This window comes from Gadus morhua, chromosome 13 (genome assembly GCF_902167405.1).
Source record: "Gadus morhua chromosome 13, gadMor3.0, whole genome shotgun sequence".
NCBI classification, from domain to species: Eukaryota; Metazoa; Chordata; class Actinopteri; order Gadiformes; family Gadidae; genus Gadus; species Gadus morhua.
The window spans coordinates 11,674,073-11,697,859 of record NC_044060.1 but is presented as its reverse complement, the minus strand read 5'-3'; the positions used below and the strand labels follow the sequence as shown (position 1 = coordinate 11,697,859).

The following is a 23,787-nucleotide window of genomic DNA, read 5'->3' as shown; positions in this document are numbered from 1 at the left end:
AAACACTTATGTGCTCTTTAAAGCACAGCTTTAAGGTCATAATTTTCACTTTATTTTTAGTCCGTTATTTTTGGGGCTATGGTTTTGGAAGATGGTTTTATCTGTGTAGGGGAAAAAAACATAACTTTCACAAAACGACACAAACCAGACAATGCTTTAGAATAATTTATTAGGAATTTTAAAATCGAAATTTCCAAAGAGGAAAAAAAAACAACATTGTGATAAAGCTTGGTATAAAACAGCCCCAAATGATAGTTTAAGTCAACTGTTGTTCAAGGGCTCATAGCCAGAGTTTTCAGCTCTACTCAAAACATAGGCCATTTTCCTGACGTCAACACAAACAAGAACAGCTTCAAAATTACTGTACACGGGGAACAAGACTTGAAAACAGAAAAATATAGTTACTTTTTTTTTGAAAATAAGTCTTAATGCCGCAGAATTGTCAACATCATCGCATATCACCAATAATAGTTTTATTATCATTTGTAAGGTAAAAAATAACTTATTGCTTTGTTGTAAGATAAAAAGTTACAGTGTTGGTGTCCAGCAGTAGTAGTTTCATGTCTTGTCCCAGATAGCCTTAAGAGAGGTACTTTGTCTGACCTTTGTCTAGAATTTTCTAATCAAATCTGCAGTGATCGATGAAATTGTGCTGAAGATATCTATCGTGAGATTCATCCCATGGATCCCATAGGGGGAAATAAAGAAAATAAATGTTATTATTGTAGTTACAGCAGCTAGTCGTTTGCTGCTAGACGCTGTGGTCTCGACAGAAGTCCTCTCTGCAGGACTGTCTGGGAAGGCCCTGTTCCATGTCTGGCTTCTCCTCCAGAATCCCTCTGGTCATTGTTACATTTAGTCACTGGGTGTGTACAAAACAATAAAACGTGTGGGGTTGCAGAGAGCATCGAAGCCTGTGTGTTAAAACACGGTCTCTCCCCCACCGGTGAAATGCTGATTTGAAATGTGTAATGGGAAAAAGGGGAATTTTAAGACCAGAATGGAACGGGGGACTTATATTTTCAGTACCGAAACTGGCGAAATCTAAATGGTTTCCTTCGTCAGCCAAAAGTAGTTCCATGTTACACATTAATAAATGTGCGCAGACATTCGGTCTCTCACACACGCAGACACAAGCTCATGCACCTTCCATCGCGCAGTAAAAAGGACAAAAAACATGGCCTCAGTGTATCTTTTTTTAGACTCACTTCAGGAAAGTCCTTCATTTGTTTTTCACCGTTGATAACACCACATAAGAGAATGGCAACAAAAAAACAAAATCAAAAAGTTACGAAGGAAACTGAGCAAAAAAAATATATATAAGTATATATATATAATCCATTCCAAATAGCGCCAGTCAACCCCATAGACCCCGTAATCCCGCCCCCGCCCCGACCATACCCTCGCTCCCCATCGTGCACGTCTAGGCCTTCGCCATCTTCCTCCGTCCTCGGACCAATCATCTTCCAAACAGAATTTTTAAAAGGAGATAGCCATGCATTTTTTTAAAAGTCGAATATTTTTTTCACTCCAGTAAGTGTATAATCATAAATCGATCTGCACCCGATCGTTGTGTTGCATTAATTACAAAATGAATAGTTGCTTCCTGTTTCGTTATTTTTTCTTCCTTCATCCAAAAAGTCTGTAAATTTTCCAAAATGGTAACAAGAAGAAAATGTTTCCATTTTCCATAATGGATATGCTAGGTGTGTTCTTTGAAATCGGCCTTCGAAGTGTCCATCGCATCGTGTTTCTAGACAACGATGGGTGGCCCTCTGAACGCACATCTTGACGCTGGTATACATCCTGTATGCATACTGAGTAAAACAGTGAGATGACCATACTAAGTAGTTGATGATGTCCAGTTAAATTACTACTAGTACCTTTTTTCTTCTTCCATCAACCAGTCAATGGTGTGTTAACCAGTAGAGTACCCCCCCCCCCCCTCCCTCCCTCCCAGCGTATATTTACAATATCTTACAGGAAGACATAAAAACATTGCTTTGAAACCAATTACAGAATAAAATACCTTACAGATTATCATTATTACTGTCAATATTAATAACAATATTACAAAGGTTTGATTTTTAAAGACTACCAAAATATACATTTTAGTATTATTTTATGTTTCCCGTGACACTTGAGTTTAGTTATTTTTTTGAGTACTTTTTTTGTGTGTTTTTTTTAAAGGAATTTGCCTGAGGCGCCAGACCGTTGGTATAGTTGAAACTGGTCTGATTCCTTTTGGAAACGAATGAAACCCTATTTAACAGCATTTCTTTTTTTTTTCTTTTTTTCTCTCTCACGTCAGTAACAGATTCAACATATTTCATAAAGAGAAAAAAACACCGTACATGAAAATAAAATAACATAATTAAAAAATGTCATAAAGTAAGCAAAAAAAAAAATCTTCTCCACACTCGTCATGAATACAATGACGAACTTTGACCGGAGATTTGTTTGATTATTTTTTTTTGTTTGTCTGTAGCAGTTTTTCATATTTCAACCTGCTGTAAAGGAAACAGAAATGGAGTTGTCTAGTAATCAGCCTATAGGAGGACAGTTGAGATAAGAAGAGGAGAGACAGGGGTGGGGGTGGTGAGTGTTGGAGTGAGATTAGTACGTCTAAACAAGAGTTTAGTATTTAACAAATAAAACAAAATAAACAAATCTTCACTTGGTGGGTGGGGCCGCAGGGAGCCAGCATTCTGGTAGAGCCTGTGAACCGCAATCAAATTGTGCCATCGATGGGCACCCAGCAGGTTTGATCCAATCGTCAGCCCAGGAGGGCCCATCCTGTGTTCAGTGACCTGAGCCTTCTCAGTGGTAGCCATTAGTGAAAGCAGTAGCAATCATAGGACCCTGGGGATACAACATCCACAGAAATATAAGTACACCAGCTTGTTTGTTGTAACCGGTACATGTTTCAGTTGTGTATGAATTTGGCTCTTTACTGGCAGGTGTGTTTTTGTGAGTGTGTGTGTGTGTGTGTGTGTGTGTGTGTGTGTGTGTGTGTGTGTGTGTGTGTGTGTGTGTGTGTGTGCGTGTGCGCTTGTGTTTGCCTGCGTGCGTATGTGCGCTCGCGTGTGTATGTGTGCGTGCGCATGTGTTTGTGTGCATGACCTACCCCGAGTCCATGGCCAAACCCCGAGCTGGGGGCGGGGCTAGCAGCGCTCATGTAGCTACTGACTCCTGAGTCCTGATTGGCTGCTGCATACAGGTCAGCCATTGGTCCAGGGCTGCTGGTGCCTAGGAAGCCTGCTGCACGTGAGGGAGTGGAGCCTTAAAAACATACAAACACACCATACACTAAGACTAGCTAAAATAGTATGCTACGTCAATTATTACCTTGCTATTCTTATATTAAATAGGTTTGACGTTTGACCACTATGGCCATTGCATATATCTAACCCTATCTTTCCAATGCGAGCACTAGTGAACCTATGTCTGAGCACAGTCACACACACACACACACACACACACAAACACACACACAGCTACATACCTCTTACTACTGCTGCTGCGGCTGCTGCCATTGGTCCATACGCGGTCAGAGGAATGGCTGAGGGACAGATGGACCAGCATTAACATTATAGGGGAGAGGACAGACGGACAGACATCCACATTATTGGGGACAGGACAGGCGGACAGACATTAGGACGAAGCTGGCCAATCCCATCGCGCTATCAGCATATTGTATTAACCTCATGTTTAATTGTCCACCAGTAAAGATCGCTTTACATACAAAGACACATAAGATACAAACACATACCAGGCTTTTAGGGATGGATGGGTTTCTCATATTTCACATCTGCCCAAACATCTGTTGTCAGATTATGGTCTGACAGGCGGCACAAACTCTGCAGGCCATTTAACAGCCTGCTCAGAGGAAAACCTCAGAAGGCTGACACTAGTGTTCAATTTCCCTTCTTGCTGCTAGATTTCATCTCCTCGACTGACCATTACTGCGTAAGAGCGTTGATCTGTATGGATGCACACTCTTCACTTATTACATATGATTGCATGTTCATTTAGAAGAGATCCGTCTAGAAGGTTGCAGTTGCGGGTCGTCACCACCAGATGGCAGTGTGGCTAGCGGCCCTAGCTACATTTTGTTGTGAAAGTGCATTTGAAATGCACTTTCAAAGAGTGCATTTTCAGTGTGGCTGTATCCCATATACTCTCATCGAAATTCAAACTAACAACCATTTTTTCAAATTGTTTTAGTTTTTTAACCCTAAACTATTTCCTAATTCAATCATTTAAATCATGATATTTCCTTAAGCACAGCTCATCTTTATTCATTTTGTTTTGTCAACCGAAAGAGGGACTGGGTTTGACCAGGAGCAGTAGTAGTACCATAGTAGTCCACATCCATTCTGCGTTTCCAGCACTAAGTCTCACACAAAAGCCCTTCCATAGTCTCAGCTACTCAAATGAGATGCAAACCGACGGAGGCAAGGCAGTGAAAAGGGCGAGCCTTCGGATCAAAGGTCACTCTGACGCCGAGGTGACCACCCGAGTCCTGGGGGACGCTGTGTACCCTGGGGGGGTCGAGGAGGGGAGGAGGAGGGGGAGGAGGAGGAGAAGGAGGGGGGGGGGGGGGGGGGGGGGGGGGGGGTACTGACCTGTCAGCTCAGGGGGGTGGGATGATGTCATGAGGGGGGTCCTCTCTAAATGGAATTCTAAAAAAGACAAAGAAGCGATTTGTAAAACACGGTTATTCTACAGCCAAACACATCCACTGTACTGTACCGTCTATTGACCAAGTGGCCTCACAGGAGTACACAGACACAAGCTAGTACTGGGGGCTGTAGGGAGGGGAGAGGGGGTGTTGAGGGGGTTTGGTGCACGGGGACATTGAAACAGCAAAAAGAGCAATAGAAAAATCTTAAAAAAGATAAAAATGGAACGTTTATGTTTCTATAAACGCCGCTAGTAAGAGGTAAGCTGAGTGTCTGTGTGTATACACTATTTTGCATGTGGCCTAGTCTGTATTTGCCTGTCAAAGATGCCTTCCACTTAGGGAGGATCGCAATGGTTCCTCTGTGTGCCACCACAGCACATGTTTCAATATTCAAATATCCGCTTAAGAACGGGAGCTCAAAGCGCACGCGTTGACTCGGGCCACACCCCAGGCATGCTGTGGAGAGCAGAGTTCAGGGGCGGTGGGAATGTAAAAGCGTGCCGGGTGTGAACTTACCAGGGAACTGATAAGTGTAACCTGGCGGGATGCCAGAGTAACTGCGACTAGTGTAGGTGGTAGCCTGGAACCCTGGGTAGCCTGTGGACGGGGAGACACATGTAACTACATCTCTTCCTGCCGATCGTCAAGTGGAACAAACCCCCAGCTTTTTAGTCCCCCTCTCTTCTCCGTCCCAGAGTTAGAGGAGCTTTCTAAATGAATACGGCCACCAGAGGGCGCTAAAGCACAATGAACCGAGAAGCAAAACCACCTCGCTACCATGAAATGTGGGTTTTTGATTAGTTACTGGTGACATGAAGTGTTAACTTTCTCCTGATGTCAGGATTTATGTGTTATGATTTTTCAGGTTATGCAACCGTGCAATTAAGCCAAAGAAGGCAATTTGGTTGATTTCAAATAGAATTGACATCTTCAACATCGAAAAACTCTTTTATCTCTTCGCTAAGGTTTTAATGGTTGTGTTTGAGACGTTACAAAAAATTCAAGAAACCACGCACGCTGCAATGAACCCAACACATGTCCACGCTCGGTGTCTTTGCGCACCATGATCATAAACACCAGCCTTTTGCAGCAATGTAATTGCCAGCATACATTTTAATTCAATCCACCATTCTAAGAACCCGCGACCAAAACAACCAACAGATGCAAAACAGAAATCCCATCTCCATTAAAAAGTAAGGCAGGGTTCAGGCCCTCCATGGGAAAGGATTGTCTCATTCCCACTGACCAAGCGTTGTACCCCCCGTTAACGTTGCGTCAGTGCCTAATCTCCGGTTCAGCCAGGGAGAACCAGCTGCTGCCCCTAGCTGCCCCTAGCTGCCCCTAGCTGAACGCTCCCAGGCGCCGCTCTTACCTAGCATGCCGATGCCCAGCATGAAGGCGTCCATGCCGTAGGGCATGACCCGTGATCGGCCCCTGGCAGACCCCGTCGGGGACATCACCTCCTTGGGCTGGGCCTTTTTACACTCAACCTGGGGAGGTAGGTGCGGTGCCATGGTTAAGAGTCATGCATTCATTCATAAAGTGGCTCAGACACAGGCAGATAAGCAGATTGTGGTTCTACATCCTGAGACAACGAACAGAGGCCAGCTCATGTCGAGATCCATGACTCATCGGACAGTTGTTCCTTAACTTGTAACGTGTATCTTGAATATGGTTTAATAGTTATTTACTGTTCAATACTTAATATATATTAAAACCATAGTGCCCCGTGGATATTAACTGAGTATATGGCATGTTAGCAGTATTTTTTCTTTACCATTTTGTTGTTGATGTCATGGAAGTGGATCTCGCACACTTTCTCCACCACATCTTCGTTCTCGAAAGTGACGAAGCCAAAGCCTGGAAACAGCGAGGAGAAGAACCGAGTTACACGCAACACTCGGACTCCAACCCCACGGTGCAGTCCCACACATGCCTTTCCATTTATCTAGGACATTCGTCTGATACTTTTATCCAAAGTGTCTTCAAACCCCAAGGTTGCATGCACAGTATTTGTTGGCATTATAATTAGCCTTATTATTGACTCCTCCGTCCCGGAACAGAAGCAGCAGGTGATAACAGGTGGTAGGAGGTGCAGCGTGTGCTTTCAATCCCAAATTAACCTTGCTGAGGGATGGTATGGTGCCATCAGAGGACTGTATGGTGCTGGCTGAGGACTGTATGGTGGTGCTAAGTGGATCAACAACTGGTAGGGAGGACTACAATTCTGCCCTAATAATCCCCTTGTCCCCTCAACCACAGCCCTTCCTGACACACACACACATTCACACGTATCCACACACACACGCACACACACACACACACAGATGAGGAGAGAATGAGAGAACCACAGGAGATCAAACAAAAGTTAAATCCCCGGGCTCTAACTTCCTGTCTCAACGTCTTGTATCGTCTTAAAGGGGAACACATCATTTAGACTTTTAATGTATGAGTTTAGTCTGCTTCTACCACATGGGGAGATAAAAGTGGCTCAACTAAATGGAAACTAATTATGATAGCTTTGCGGTGCCTTCCTCTCAATTTGCTCAACCACCAACCACCAGTCACCATGTCACTTTAACTGGTTTTTTTACCGTTTTGTGAAATCACAAAATTGTGATTTTAAAATTATACTTCATAAAATCTCCTTTCGCAAAAGTTTAGAAAATAGGAATTCTTCAAAAAAAACGTGTTTGTGTAGCATGTGTGTGTGTGTGTGTGTGTGTGTGTGTGTGTGTGTGTGTGTGTGTGTGTGTGTGTGTGTGTGTCTTACCTCTGTGTCTGTTGGTCGTTTTGTCAAACATGAGCATGGCATCATCGACCTATGAAATCAAAGGAAAGAGTAGATGAGCTTCCACACAAGAGAACACACCCACACCGTAACCACCCACACACACACACACTCCCACCTCCCCACACCCACGCACACACACAATCATTACACAGCATGGAGTTCAATTGTCCCTACTTAGCTTTGGAGTGGAAAAGGGGAAACAGATGGAGGGTGAGAGGGAGAGAGAGAGAGAGAGAGAGAGAGAGAGAGAGAGAGAGAGAGAGAGAGAGAGAGAGAGAGAGAGAGAGAGAGAGAGAGAAAGGGGGACAGACAGAGAGGGAGAGAGAGAGGGAGCAAAAGAAGGAGGGAGAGGGACAGGTGACTAAGGAGGGAAAAAAAAAGAAAGAAGGCATAAGAGTTGCGTAGCGGAAAGGAGAGAAAGAGCGCGATGAAAAGCGTCGGTTGAAAACGCAGCTGTAGAGAATCGACCAGCGTGAATTAGAATAACCGAATGTTCCTGATCATAAGTGCGAGGAGAAAGTGTCCTCTTTTCCTTTCTTCCTCTCTCACTCTACCTCACTCTCTCTATCCTGCACACACACACACACACACACACACACACACACACACACACACACACACACACACAGGCTTTTCACAAGCCATGTCCTGCTTCACCCTTTCTTCCTTTCATTTGTTCGACCTCGCCGTCTTTCTTTCCCCCCTCCACAAAGTTTACTATTCCCATGGAGACCCTGCAAAGAATTTCAATTGGGGACCCCCGCCATCCTCCGCCAACCCCCCACCCCCGCCCCCACCCCCCCTTTCATGAACCGAATGACAGATAAACAAAGGGAAAGATAGCAAGAGTGAGTGAGTGAGAAAGTTGGAGGGACGAGGGGGGAGAAAGGGAGAGAGAAGGAGAGAGAGAGAACGGAGAGAGAATAAAGAGAAAGAGACAGCGATAGGGGGGAGACGGAGCAAAAAGAGAAAGGAGAGAGAGAGAATAAAGAGAGAAAGACAGATAGATAGATGGGGGGGGGGGGCTGAGAAAAGAGAGGGAGGCCGCAAGGGAAAACGAGACGCAACAAGTAAGGTGAATATTTTTTTTATCGGATTCAAAAAGGAAAAAAGCATAAAGAATATAATTGTATTTTTCCCCAAAGAGGGATGTGTTGGGCACATGCACAGAGTATGGAAGGAAAGAATATATTTTAGTTGAGAAAAATTCCCAACTCTCAAATCTGTTGCTGGACCCTTTCAACAAAAAACGAGTCAGAGATTCTAAGCGGAAGAAGAGCCTAACAGCAACGTTTCTCTCTCTCTCTCTCTCTCTCTCTCAACCTGCCTCGTCCTTCAATAGCAGTGAGTTAGCCTCTTCTGCGCCGCTGTGGAAATACCCTTGGCATTAATGCAAGGTAATCAGATCATGTTTGAAGGGAGCAAAGTGTTACATTTAAAAAACACCTGCTATCCGGGACGGTGTGGCCAGAGTTTGGATCAAACTCTACAGAGTATGACTAACATGGCTATTTGCAATGGCCAACCGTATTGAAACACAAGCTGCTGTTATGCGAGTTTCTGGAGGGCCAAGGCCAGGCCGACGTCAGACCTTAAGTTCATGTGAAAAGAGGCATCAACGTCAACGTTGAATTACTGCGCGCGCGTCCTCTGTGATCAGGCGTGTGTGTGTCCCGATTATTCCTCCTCTTCTTCTGTCTCTTACTATACCCGCTCTCAATTTAAACATTCAAATGCGCGATCACCGAGACATAAACACAAGGAGGCTCCTCCTTCAACTGTCCTTCATTCAGTTTTTAACCCCGCCCTCCGACACACACACACACACACACACACACACACACACACACACACACAGATGATATATCTTTCCAGTGCCCCAAACTCAATGACACAGCAGAGAGCTGAGGAAATTAACAGTAGACAGCTGCGAGGCAATATGTTATCATAAGAATAGTGTTTCAGCTCTGCTAGCCTCCCGTAGCATTAGCCACATCTATTCTGGACGTTTCCTACTCGTGTGTTAGAACTCCTGTCCTGGCTGCTCTGGATTTCCTACTGTGCTAATGCTACATTTGATCCTCACTAGCACAGAAAATATACAGTGATGCCTAGCTTGACTCATGTCTTGCCCTTGCCAAAGCGAATAAAAAAAGGACAATCTCCAATGTCCACTGCCTGGCGTGCAGTAAGACAATATGATTGGATAGCTATGGGGGTCCGGGATTGGCTGATCAGCAGCTCTGTGTCTTAATGACTCAGCACACACCTGGGGAGCGAAGAAACGATGAGGTCACCCCCGAGAAACACTAAATTATGGGCGACTCAAAGGTGGCTATATAACAGTGGACCACTATCCGTTGCAGTGCGTGATCAAGCATTCTAGTGTCCGGGTTTGGATGAAGCACGGCATTATGGAGGCCGGCTAGCTGAGTGGGCTCGCTAGCACGGTAATTAACCACCGTAGGCAAACATGTTTGCAACATTAAGATGAAGGGTGGCATTTATGTCCACCCCCTTCCCCTTCCCCGCCCCCCAACCTGAACTGTATTATCGCCCGCTCTCCTTCCATACTCTCATGGCGTTCCCTAGCCTCTATCTCTCCCCCTCTCCCTCTCTCTGTCCATCTTTCTTTATAAACAGGACGACGGACAAAGTGTTCATCGGAGCCTCCTAATCGCCCTCTCACATGGCTGAGCTCAGTCCAAACTTTTCCCCCGTCTGTTCTGGCCTCTGTGCTGCTGGCTTCTCAACCTTAATGTTCACCAACTCAACCATACTCGGTCGTCCAGAGAGATGCAAGAAGGGGAATATATTTGTGAACACAAATGTACTCTTTTTGGATACTCAAAAGACTGCTTTGGAAGCTAACCATTCAATGGAGCTCGTGCTAGCTTCTTGAAAGCGTATGAAAGTCTCGACGTGTTTTTATTTTGAGAGCCGGTGGGGGGGGGGGGGGGAAAGCACAGAGGCCAAGGGACTCTGACATCTTGAAAAGCGCAAAATAAATAAAAAACACCAACAGGTTCCAGATTTGTTTTTCGACCCCCCCCCCTCTCCCGCTCTGTCGTCCCCGTCCACGGAGATACACGTCCACCAAGCTCTAGCGTCCCGTATCAAAGTCTTCCACCGCTTTGATACACAACGCAAGTGTTTTCCCTAGTTGGGCGGCTCCACGGCCAGAAAAACAAACAGGCATTCTGGGTCTCTGTTCCATCCCCAACCTGCACGTTCCGGCCCCCGGCTCCGATAACAAACACGGACCACCTCCCGCCTAGCAGGAATGCACTATGGGACGGCCGCGGCCTGTGACACGTACAGCCCGGGTGCATGTGATGTGAATGGAGTTCACATAGGACCAAGACTGCCTCTTTATACGTATATCACACGTTTAGTACAGAGAGAGAGAGAGAGAGAGAGAGACTGGCCCAAAGTTAGGAGCGGAATGGGTTGAAGAGTGGAAAAATAGTGAAGATGACGCTGTTGGATTTGAGAGCTAAAGTAGGGGTGCTTTTCGTTTTCATGACGGTTGAACAGGACACAAGACAGTATGCGAGACAGCTGGACGTGTGTGCGCATGTGTGTGTGTGTGTGTGTGTGTGTGTGTGTGTGTGGGGTAGAGAGCATTTGCATGTATGAATGTGTGTTTGTGTTAGCCTTCCTCCACAGCGATGGCCCTGTTGCGCTTTTCATGCGCGCATCACACGCACGCACAGACGCACACACACACACACACACACACACCCAGGCGCCACTGCTTCCTTCCATGCAAATACACACACACACACTTGTCGTGCACACACCATTTCAAAGAAAGAAAAAACACCACCGCATTACAGCAGGACAATAGGGGAAAGCAGGTCACCACAGCAACAAGCTGAGAGGGGACCAGAGCACTGTGTGTGTGTGTGTGTGTGTGTGTGTGTGTGTGTGTGTGTGTGTGTGTGTGTGTGTGTGTGTGTGTGTGTGTGTGTGTTTGTGTGTGTGTCTGTGTGTGTGTGTGTCTGTGTGTGTGTGTGTGTGGGGAGGGAGTGAGCGTCTGAGGTTGGTGGGGTTTGAGAGGGGTGGGGGGTATTTGAGGAGCAGCTGTTGCATTAGATTAGTTCGTATTTGAGCAACAATACCAACATCGCTCTTTAGTGCCTCAACTGCCAAACTAAAACTATAAAATGAAAAGTTTCCCTCATCAGGACTGAAAGCCCCTTTTACCAAATACATTTTTTGTGACATTTTCTTAACATAAAATCATTTGCCAGTAAATGTCATCTTTGTATTACAAAGTACACCAAGTAAAATACAGCAGCAAGCCGGTCAACTGGAAAGCCAGTTTTTTGTCTTTCCTTTTGTGTACTTCTGTACTAATTATTTTCTCCATCTTAACATTCCTGCTTTTCTCTGGTCTTCAACCCCTGTGAGTGCCCCCCTCCTCCTTCTCTATGGGGGGCGCTTCTTCTCTTACAATACCCCTCCATCTCCTTTCCCTACTCAATTTCTGTTTTTTTCTCTCCCTCCCTCCTCCTATCCGTTCCCCAGTCACTAATCTGTCTTCTCAGCATGTATTTGCCTTTTACCAAATTTCATTTAATGGCCGCCAAGCTGGACCAGGAAGAGCCTGTAACAGAACCATCCTGAATGCTCAAATGTGGATATCGAACAACAACAGCGGTTAAACAGAGTCTTACAACCTAATACAATATCTGGCACTGAGGGATTTTCTTTAAATCTATCCTTTTCTTCCAATACCCCTTCTCCCCTTACATTCCCTCATTCTAAGTGTGGTGTGAGTAAATGGAGTTAAAAACAGAAAGCCATGGGACTGGAGAGCAGGGGGGGGGGGGTGTGGGGAGCATAGGGTCACAGAGAAGGGCAGAGACTGCCAGGCTGTGGGCAGACTGTCTTCCGAATGGTTTACCTTTCCGAACTGGTCAAAGTATTGCTTCACATCCTCGATGGTGGTATTGACTGACAGCCCTCCGACAAAGACCTTCTTTGTCCTGGTCACCAGCTAACAACAGAGAAGAAGAAGAGGCCATCATTATCACTAATCTCATTAGCCAAGCAGGAGATCCTAGCGATAAAGAGTCTTGTATTTGTTGCCATTCAGCTAATCTACAAAGGTGCTGCATTCAACCCCGGTACTTACAATTTAGGAGCTGCAACATGCAGAGCGGGTTTGTGTAAACACAAACGCCCATGAATAAAATGTTTACTCATGCCGGTCTTATATGGAGACACATAAATATACCGAGAGTCTGAAAACTTTAAAGCTAAATATATATATTGGTCTGCTTGTGCATATGTGTGCATAACAGAATAAACAATAAACACTCATGCTAGCACCGCTCTCTGTAGTGTATAAATGGAGTAGTGAGCATGTGTGTGTGGCACACGTGCACCCATGTCTACCGTACATATGGCTACCGTGAGTGTATGTGTGTGTGTGTGTGTGTGTTTGTGTGTACAAATGGAAGTTTTCGAATGTCTTTGCCTACATATGTGATTGCATGTGTGTCTGTGTGTAGACACATGAGTGGCTGTGTTTATGCACACACACGCAAGTGTGTGTGTGCGTATGTGTGTTTCTCCGGACACATGTGAGTGTGTGTGTGTGTGTTTCTGCGTTCATATGCGAGTGTGTGTGTGTGTGTGCGTGTGTGTTTGGTTGGCTGCTGGCAGTCTTAGGCGTGGGGTCAGGGCATGGGTCACAGTGTCGGTGTGGACAAGTGGATTGCTGCCCTGCCTTGGTCCCGTGCCTGGTTTAATCCCAGTCAACCGGCCCCTGAGTGATGGGGAGTGACACCTATGACATCATCGGCCACAATCCCCCCCCCATGGCGGCTGTCCCAGTTAACCCCGGGCTGTGTCGCTCACCTTAGGCTGGGCCCGGCGGGGAAACGCCACCTTGGGGTCGATCTGAAAAGGAAAAGAGAGACGTGCAGTGAGACCGTTCGCGGGGGGGGGGGGAGGGATTCGATTCCAACACAGGACAACACATTGTTCGATTTCTTTGTATTTCTCTTCATGTGTTGCATACAGATGTTTCTTGTGGAGCTGAAACGGGTGAAGGCCTTAACCCCTGTTTCTGAGGTGTCGTTGATTCGATCTGACCAAGGCGGGTGTGTGATTCGACTTGACACACGATTTATGATGAGGAGTATCACATCCCAAAGTCTGTACTTGTGTTGTTTAAACACGGATCGGTACACCTGTCAGGTTGCGAGTTTCAAGGCTGCCGTTCTGATGGGGATGCGTGGGATCTGCATCATCTGCCCTGTCCCGGGTGCCTTTGGGCAAAACGTTGAACCCTTTTTTAGCTGAATGAGAACATGTTTGCACATGTAGCCTACTGAAGAGATCTAGTGCACCGTGTGCAATGGCCTTCCCTACACAAAGGTACATCATTCATCGTTATTTATATAATTAGGTATCCATTCTGCCAACCACAATGTGCTGGGGTTAACCTATTGGAGATTAATGAAATGATGGGCAAGATTCTAGGCCAGGCTCCCTCATCGGCCTCATATATCTACTACAATAGAGGCTCTTCCTTCTTTAATAATATGCTGCTACACCTTGTTTACGCTCACCTCAAACCGCCAGGATAAACAGCTAGACTTCATTAATTTATTCTGGAGATATCGGTTGAATCAATATAACCCCACGAATACAGGAAATGCTTTCGAATACTCTTTTTGCATTCCTACAGTCTTGAAGAGATACGAGATACTGAAAGCAATTTAAAGAGATAATAAAGCTCACAAAGCCTGACGACATTTTGGATCAACCACATTTTCACCATGTCGATACTTTCCCTTTTGGGAACGCGTCGTCCAAAGTCGAGGTTACAGTTAAAATTAGAACGCAAAAATGAGCTTGAAATGAGCTGGCCTTTAACACGAGTGAATATGCAGCGACTGGTATGGCATTTAGAAATCTGTGAAGAATTTCTTGAGATTCCCCACTCCCACTGGTCGCCTCGCGTCAGGACGCGAGACCTTGCCGTGTGTCACGGAGAGGCACCGCGCGGCGTTTCTGCTTTGATTAATGTGCGTCAGATAAAAGCCCATTTTTCTCACTAAGGGTTACTCGCGGCTATTAAAGCGACATTACCATAATATCCTCGGGGAACCATTCAAACATGGAGAGCACTAAGAATTGTTACCACCTATATTAATGACAACAGACGCTATACAACTGATATCCACCTGCCCCCCCCCCCCCCCTCCCCCCTCCAGCCCCCCAACCCCACCCCCCTGCCGTCGCACTTGAAATGAAATATGTCTTGAAAAAGAAACGTTTTTTTTATGATGACGTGATAAATAATATTTTATCCAACCCTTGGATAAAGCTATGTTTTTTTTTATTCTCCGGTTGGTGCGCGGCGGTGCGCGAGGGAGCTCGGTAAGTGGTCGCCATGCCCTTGGAGGCGGCTGTGGAAGGTCTTTGCACCTCAGAGTGGAGCAGCAACGAGAACAGCCATGTCACCCCCAGCTGGTCTGAACACAGACAAAGGTGACAAGGACCCAAGAAAGCCCCCCACCACCAACCCACAACTAATGCAAAGCAGGGTGATCTGCTAACAAAGCATTCTGTGCACGCTGAATTGTAAAGAACATGACACTATTGGGGTGAAATAAGTCCCATCACTTTAGCAGGGCATAATTTCTGTGTAGTGTAAAAAAAAATAGGAATACAATGAAATTGCCCTTGAGTTATGGAAGCTAGATCTTCAGAAAAAAGGGGGGTATTGTAATTTTGTCTTCTGCACAGATACCCTGTTATTATACCATATTGTTCAAATAATGATGTGTAAAAAAAATAATAAGGAAGATCCATAAAAAGTCAACTCAAGTTGAATTTCTAATTAGCGTTGCTAAATTTGTCGCAAAGAGTTCTCGACTTAAGATTTGAGTGACTGACAATGTGGAACTTAAGACAGTAATAGGCTCTTGACTAATGGTGAGGGCACACCAGCAGTGTTTTAACTGTTTTAATAGGACTACAGGACCAGAGTTACTGTAAAGCGATTATGAGGCCAAGACCATGAGCTGACAAAGCATGGTCACATTCTGCCGCAACAGGGGGGGGGGTAATTGAGTCCCTTGTCAAGAACCAAGTTAAATGATACATCAACACCTTGCTTGAAAAATAAGTGTGTCCGCCATCTTGTCTAGATATAAACAACATCATGTGGAATCAAAACACAATTTAAAATCAACGTCACCTTTAATTTGGCAAATGCTGCTTCTTTATCAATCTGCAAAACACCCAAATGTCATGTAGTACACTGTCTATGAAGGCGATATCTATGGCAAGGCAGGACAGCCAGATCATGCAATGTTGTTAAAAATCCACCCCATATGTGCAGGAAATCAGATCTACGATATGTCGTTTCTACGTCTGATTAAAGCTACAGCGGCGACTATCAGATAGTCTGCATGCTATACTGGTGGGTTAGCCTCCAGGAAGAGGAGAAAAACCAAGAGGTCACAGAGCAAACATAGAAATAACGTCGCCAGCTTGCAGTTTGCAACACTCAGACATAGCTCTTCATTTCACTTGACATTTGATGCTGGGACACGCTGTGTCGAACCAAATCGGACTCCTGGCGGACTAACCGACTGAGCAGTTAAAGAAGTACAGCAGTCGCTTATTTTTGTAATTTATAAAAATAATAAATTTGGCAAAGAGTTATGAGTGAGTGCAAACCCATGTGACTTCACGGCATCCGGCTAACTAGCGGCACGTTGGTGAAGAGGTGTTGAGTGCATTCTACGGTACGGTTTTAGTAGTTTGGTCATTCAACCACTAGACTATTCTACAACCGACATAGTCACCTCCCGGGGCCCCGCACGTCCACAAGTGCAACAAACTGAAACAAACAAATGACAATCAGAGACAGAAGAAGAAGAAAAAAAATATCCTTTACGTCAAAGAATTACTCAGAAAAAAATAAACATAAACAGGAAAAAAAACACAGAAATGCTTCAGACAGCGGAGCCAGGGGCATGAGGCCTGCTTGTTATTCAGTTCAGGCAACGACCCTTAAAGTGCAGGAAGAAAAAATACACTTCCATTGTGAGCCCGGGCCATATGTGTGCAAGTCATTTCTGCTAAAGCAGAGGGTGGAATGGACAGAATATGAGAAAAGAGAGAAGAGCAAATAATATATATATATTCACAGGGAGATATGGACAAACACAAGATGTCCTAAATAGAGATTAAAAAAATACAAAAATAGAGTGAAAGAACAATGAAAGTCAGAGGTAGAGAGTGAGAGAGAGTGAGAGCAAAGGAGACAGGAGGAAAGCACAAGCACACCAGGCCTCTGAAATAGAGACAGAGTGAGGGGGGAAAAGAGAGGCGAAAAGAGAGAGAGAGGGGAGAGAGAGAGAGAGAGAGAGAGAGAGAGAGAGAGAGAGAGAGAGAGAGAGAGAGAGAGAGAGAGAGAGAGAGAGGGAGGGAACAGGAGAGAGAGAATGAGAAATGGGAAAAGAAAAACACAGCGACGAAGAGATGGGTGAAAAAGAGAGAGCGTGGGGCTATTCATTGTGCAAACGGCGTGGCAGTGCGTATGAGAAAGTGGGCCTGTCCCATGTAGCGGGGCAGTGGGGCTGTCCCAGCAGGCAGCCCCTCTGATTTCATTAATTAACAGGACAAAGAGGACAAAACAGATGGGCCCGTAGAGGACCAGGGGCTCGCTCAGCCCGCCCCCCTCCCATCCCCTTCCCCCGATATACACACTCACACCCACACACACACACACACACACACACACACACACACGGACACAAACAGACACGCACGCGCGCACACACAAACACGCGGACACACAATACTGCATATAACACAAACCCTGACACATTTATACGAAACAACCGTACACCCCACGACAGGCGACAGTGTGTTATCTCTGAGGCCCAGTCACTGTACATAACTCATCCAGTGGTGACATCAGTGTATAGTCACACACACACACGAACACACCCTCTATGTATGTACCCAGCCCGGGACAAAGTTACAGGATACAGTTACCATAAGTATCCATGGAATATGGGATTTCCGACAGATTGTGCTGCGACACAAGATACGGCCTACATGGGATCTCACAATGGCCAACTACAAGTTAATGGGACGTACAGAACAGTCTGGGGCCAGTGCATTATGACTATATAACGAACACACGATTTAAACTGAAAACTTTTTAACAATAGATGCAATGTCAAATTAGGGAGCGAGTGAGAGATAAGAGAGGTAGACTTGGCTTGGACTAGGGCCAATGGGTTCAATCTCTGCCCAGCGGAACAATAGCACAGTAATTATTTCACCAACCCCCCTAATGAGCACCCCCCAACCCTGTGTGTGTGTGTATGTGTGTGTGTGTGTGTGTGTGTGTGTGTGTGTGTGTGTGTGTGTGTGTGTGTGTGTGTGTGTGTGTGTGTGCGTGCGTGCGTGCGTGTATGTCTGTCCTTTTGGTCTTCCACCTATAGGACTTACTTAGCCTTACTGTGGCCATACCTCCAAAGCCCAATCCAGTTTGTTCCTTCAATCCGATTAGTTGCTTTAGAGATCTATACTAATTAGAGCTAAAGAACAGGATCTTGCCCTCTCTCTCTCTGTTTCACTCTATGTCTCTCAGTCCCATCTCTGTCCATCATACTTTCTCTTCTGGCCCATGTCAGCATTAACAGATAATCTTCAGGCAGTTCTAGCTAGCCCTAGCAGCTAGCATTAGCACGAATGGCGTCCAGCACGGATGAACGGGTTTTGGCTTGGGAGCCGGCGGCCTGACGTGGCTCCAGTCCGGTCCATAGAGTCTGCCCCAAACATATGTCCTCTCCCTGTGTAGCCGTAGATATAAGCTGCTATATTAGCACCATGCTGTTGACTACACTGTAGAGGAAGCAGTAACAACAGGCTAACATACTACTGTTTGGCATACGACTGTATTTGTACTTATGTAAAATAACAGAAAAAACATCAGCCAAACCAACGAAAGAACGCAACAGTTCTGCCGTTTTAATTTATGTGTGAAAAACAGAGAGTGCATACCGAAGCCCACTGCTTCTCACTTTACTGAAAGTGTAATGAATCACCACTTTCTTCTTACAGGGTCACATTTATGGGCTCATGAGCAACTTGTGTGATGCATGTTTTAAATGGATCTCTTTTCCTTTAAATACAGATTTTTTTAGAACCTCATCATCGCGCAAGCCTCGGACACATATTTGTTAGTAAGCGAAATGCACACAGGTCATACAAAGGGAAAAACCTAAAGGTAGTCGCTAGTTAGGCCAGATTTTGAATGCTTTCTTATCAAACCAGTGAGCGTGTCCTACACCAACAACAACCATTATTAGTCTGTCACTGCACTAACACACTAACATCACAGTAATGTGGCCGTTCCTACCAAGAACTAGCCCTGCACTCTCCCCATGAACACAGGTAGCAGCACATTGCGTATAGCACCAGATAGATTCACCTCGCTAGCCTTTAGCGGGTCACGGAGAAGCCTTTTTTCCCTTTTATTTTTTTCTCTAGGAAAACAAATACCAGTTGTGCTCTTCTGTGTCCAGAGCAAAACAACAGTACACCTCTGGCCCGGGGCTATCTATTCTGGCCTGACAGGAAATCTAACCTCTTACCAACCAAACTTCAATAGAGCTCCACTTACGAAAAAAAACGACAACTAGCACACTAGAAAACTAGCAAAAAGACTTCCTCACACTTTAGTGTGTTGCTCGTATTGACAGACATTTTATACACTCTAAAGCAGTTGCAATCGTGTTCAGATTTGTTGTGGGTTAACGGCAATTAACCACCGCAATTACCCCAGCTCAATTAATGAAACCCACCTCAGTATTTTCAAGCCTTTTTTTTACTGGTCCTACTTTACCAAAGCCCTGCTTGTTGGCACAAGTTATTTTGCCACATGGTGCGATGCATGCTGGCCCTATTCTTTTTAACACCATGTACCTCGCTGCTATCGTGCTCATTCGCACACCGAGCCCCCCCCCCCTCCACCTCATCCTTTTACTAAGTTATTTTCTCACCCTCCATGGGGTGGGTATAAAAAACATTCAAAGCAGAGAACATTCTCTCTAATTCCGAGCAGGAATGTCCCTCTCGTTCTCCTTCTTCTCCTCCTCCACCTCCTCCTCCTCTCATCTCCTGTTGATCAAACAATGGCTATCCTACTCCAACTGTGGTGAGAGGCAGGCCGAAGGGAGACCAGTGGAGAGGTGGAGACAGATTTCATTGGGGAAGAGGACACGTGAGAATTGAGAACGAGGAAAGACATTGAAGTGGACAGACGCCGGAAGTCTTACAGAGCGAGGCGGAGCAAGAAAATAATAAAACCGATTTAATATTAAAGAAGTTCGAGTTGCAGGCAAGGATTTTTGTTCAAGGAGCCTAAACTTTATAATGCAGAATCGCCGAAAAGCTGGACGCATTTTTCATGAGATAACTTTTTCAAAGTGTGCTGAGGCTTCGTAATTTGGGCTAAAGAAATCAGAAATCATCTGTTTATCTTTAATTGTCCTATTTTAACATAACACTGCTACCCAAAGAAAGTGTGAACGGGGTAAAATATAACCTTTAGCCATGTGTCTGCCTTGAGGGTCTAAATCCGAAACTAAAGACTCAGCCAGACAAACAAAGGCACCTGCTCTCACACAACAATGGATGACTAGCTTTGACTGCTAGCCAGGATACTTCAACTGAAAGTATCAGGACATAATTGAGCTTAGAACATTAGTTTGAGGTGACTGGCACATAATAATTGACTGATTATAGGAATAATTATAATAATGACGATACTAATGTTTCACACATAATCAATTCGCTCCACTCGACCTACTTCCATGCATAAGAGAACAACACCAAAGAAGATTGATAAGGATCTTGGAATCTATGTTTTGTGGGCTAATATTCTGAGATAACCCATTAAAGGCCTGCTATTCGATAAATACAAATAGAACATTCAAAAACCAAATCAATCCCATTGTTATAAAGGAATGAGCTTAAGCCCCGTTTATTTTTCGCACACTCACAGCCGTTGCGTCGACCTGAGACACAGAGCTGTGCTGCTCGGGTAAATACTGTTTGGTTGTTCTCTGTATTTGGTTATAGTAGGGCAACGCCTAGACCCGCCGCTGGCCTAGCAAGATGAGCCCTCAAAACCCTGCACCCGTACTAGCCAGTATTCATACAAGCTCATATCCACGCTCCAAAGGAAACACACAAACACACCAAGTCAGCGTTAATATTATTTGTGATATTAGTACGAGAAGAACTCATGCTAATTTTAGAAGTGTAATTAGCCTATTTTGTTTTGGTGCATTTTTTATTCTACGGGAAAAACATACGTCCTTGCTGCCACTTTAAATGAGCCAAAAATGTATCTTCAAAAAATACTGATAATTCTAAGAATATATAATTCCAGGTTTACGGAGCATGAAGCTTGTATTTATCAGAACACTCAAACCGGCTAGTGTTTCTTAAGGAGAGACAGCGCCCGCTGAGTTGAGAGTATCTTCATGGCATAACATTGTGTTAGGCATCAGGGGCCCGGCTATCAAGCCACAGAGACCGTTACGATTATGTTTTAGAAAAGCTGGCAAGTTGTTATGGAGACGCAAATCCCATAGGAGGAGTGGAGTCACAAAACTGTCCCTAGTCGCTGCTGTCACCCCCGGCAACAGGCCCGCTTCGCCAGCCAGACAGCCCTCTCCACACCTGCATCTCTCTCTCTTCCCTTACTGTAGCACTCGTTTCACTGTGAAACAAGTGTGCTAGGTCTATGGTACTGGTCTGTGCGTGTGTAACAGGGGTGGGGGAAGGGAACATTATTAAAACCACAGCCAATCCCACAGGATGAACTATCCACATAACCAAGGCAGGGCTGTCTCCCATTCAAGGAGATTCAAAACAAATCAAACAGCCATTTGTGTTGTTGGCTGACTAAACTGTCTACAGAAAAGGTAGGCTATCTTTGGCCTGTGACTGGGATACATTGAATGCATTGTGTGGCGTGGTGCCAGGGTTCAGAAAAAACGTTCTCTAACTACTACCAATTTCACAGCAGCAATATATTAGAAACTTCCTCCTTTTAGGGTAAAGTGACAGGGCTGCCACTAAAACCACAAAGCTTACCCCTAACCCTAACCCTACATGAGCGAAAGTACTGAGTACTACTGTGACTTTTTTTTTACTGAAGCCTCTATCCCATTCAGGTCCCCAGGTAACCATGGCAATGAAGAGCAAGAAAGAACGCTTTCATGTTGGCGCCCTGACCCTGGATTTGGAGCGGGAAATGAGCCAGGGAGAGGGATTGCTCTAACGTTTTTACAAGCCATACGTCAGGAAATGCGCCAAGTAATGAAAAAAAACCAACAATTTTAAATGATGCGGGGGGCAAACCGAAAAGTAACCCAGGCTAATTAGGTATGATAAACAATTTGGTGAGTAATGTGCGAAACAAAACCTACTGTTTTTGAGTCGAGCTCGTGTCTGTTCTGGGCCAACACTTTATCCACGCCAGCTTGATCCGCATACGTCACGAACCCAAATCCCCTGTGTTGAACAAAACAAAGCAAAAGCAGCCATTAAAACAAAAAAGAAGCGAGAAACATATCGTGTTATGCTACGTAAATAGCATAAACACTAGGGCGCCAGTGATAGGACGACGGGGCGCACGCCTCTCTCACCTCGACCGCTTGGTGGCGGGATCCCGCATCACCATACACTCCTTCACCTCTCCGAATTTACAGAAGTACTCTTTCAAGCCCTCTGCAGGAATAATAATAAAAAAAAATACTTTAGAATTTAAAAACAACAAAAACATAAAGCGTATAATCCTGAACCATATAATATCCTAGGCGACCATAGCGGAGGGGGCCGGACGGACCGCGGTGAGTTTGTACTTGTATCCCCCTCTGTATTCAGTCATAAACAGGCTATAAGGCCAACGTACCACAAACAAAGCTGTAGAACACATGAAAGCGGTCGTCGTTTCATGCAGCGATACAAACATGTATGGAGCCAATCGTGGCGTGCACAACAAAGGTTGCGGGCTCTACGCATCCAGCGGTCCACTGCGATCACGTTGTTTTCAGAATACTAAATGAATGGATTAAATGGAGCGAAGCCTGAGTGCAACGATGTAACGAAAACATCCCCAGATGACACCAAGTTCCCCAACGGGGATAAACGCACGGTACAGGCCGATGCCTTTTGACAGTGCGAATCGCCTATGATAATCGAATAACAGAAAAGCAGGACAGGACATTGTATGAATCTCACTGTCTGTCGGCGGTTGATCCATATGATTATTAGAATAATCGAATTTTGAGTGTGTGTAGGCGCACTTCAATAGTTATTACCATTAATACACTTAAACAACTTAAGGAGATATTATTTGTAACATTTCGAGCAATAGGCAGCCCTAATAGAATAGAACCAGGGCTGCTACAGCGATATACTTGTTAAAGTAACGTGCGGGACATCATCTCACCTTGTGTCGTCTGCCAACTCAGTCCCCCGATGAACATTTTGCTGAATAAAAGAAAAAGACGCCAGGTGTTATATTTCGAAGCACATTACGGATCGCACATGCAGACAAGAAGCGAGGAAAAAAACGATTCGGACGGACTAAAATAATAACAGGCGAACAGAGCATCAATAAAGTAAGGGGTAAATAGTATCGGCCATGTTGCGAAGTCACCAAGGCCAACCGGGCCGTTATAATCCCTAGTGGGGGGGAAATGAGAGCTTTTCCATAGGACGAATGAAAAGTTGCGATATGGCCTTTCGTAAGCCAAAACAAACAAACTAGCACCCACTGCCGTGCGTCAGTTTGTGAGCGCCAGCGCTATATCACGGTTGAGTGGCTCTCGCACATCAGACCGAAGCATGCTTGTCTTTTGTTTCGGCGTTGCTCCGCTGAGCTCCGGATCAAACTAAAAGTCCAAGCAGGTAAAGTCCCTCGTAGCAGAAGGCCGGGGTATAGGCAAGGCAGAGCGGCGGCGGCGAGTCTCCTTTACCAGGGGTCGTGGGGGGAGTTGTCTGTGGAGGACAGGCTGCTTTGACTCCCTTCCGTATCCATTCTGCTTCACTAGTATTCCCGCACTGAGAGGCGAGGGAAAGCAGTGAGCTCCACTGCTCCAGACTCAGGGGCGGGTGGCCGAGGCGGGTGGGTGGGGGTGGGGTGTTTCGACGAAAAAGGGGGAGGGACGAACTGGGAGAGAGCGAGAGATACGCAAGCGCTGACGCGCGCGCGCACACACACACACACACACACACA

General features: G+C 45.4%; 1 protein-coding gene across 6 annotated transcripts; it reads right to left on the bottom strand.

The window, feature by feature from the left end:
* Window positions 1–152: 152 nt before the first annotated feature.
* LOC115557197 (RNA-binding protein Musashi homolog 1) lies at window positions 153–23,678 on the bottom strand. Of its 6 annotated transcripts, none has more exons than XM_030374805.1 (14): window positions 23,528–23,678; window positions 22,999–23,039; window positions 22,193–22,274; window positions 21,974–22,058; window positions 13,353–13,394; window positions 12,394–12,486; window positions 7,461–7,509; window positions 6,465–6,547; window positions 6,060–6,177; window positions 5,204–5,284; window positions 4,629–4,685; window positions 3,506–3,562; window positions 3,128–3,282; window positions 153–2,862 (listed from the first exon to the last, which is right to left on the bottom strand). In XM_030374805.1, the coding sequence occupies exons 1-14, from the start codon at window positions 23,587–23,589 to the stop codon at window positions 2,821–2,823; spliced, it is 1,047 nt and encodes a 348-aa protein (XP_030230665.1). In that variant the 5' UTR covers window positions 23,590–23,678; the 3' UTR covers window positions 153–2,820. The 6 variants fall into 6 exon arrangements, with proteins under 6 accessions (XP_030230665.1, XP_030230666.1, XP_030230668.1 ...); XM_030374806.1 differs by having other exon boundaries at window positions 3,128–3,261; XM_030374808.1 differs by having other exon boundaries at window positions 3,128–3,258.
* Between the last annotated feature and the right edge of the window lie 109 nt (window positions 23,679–23,787).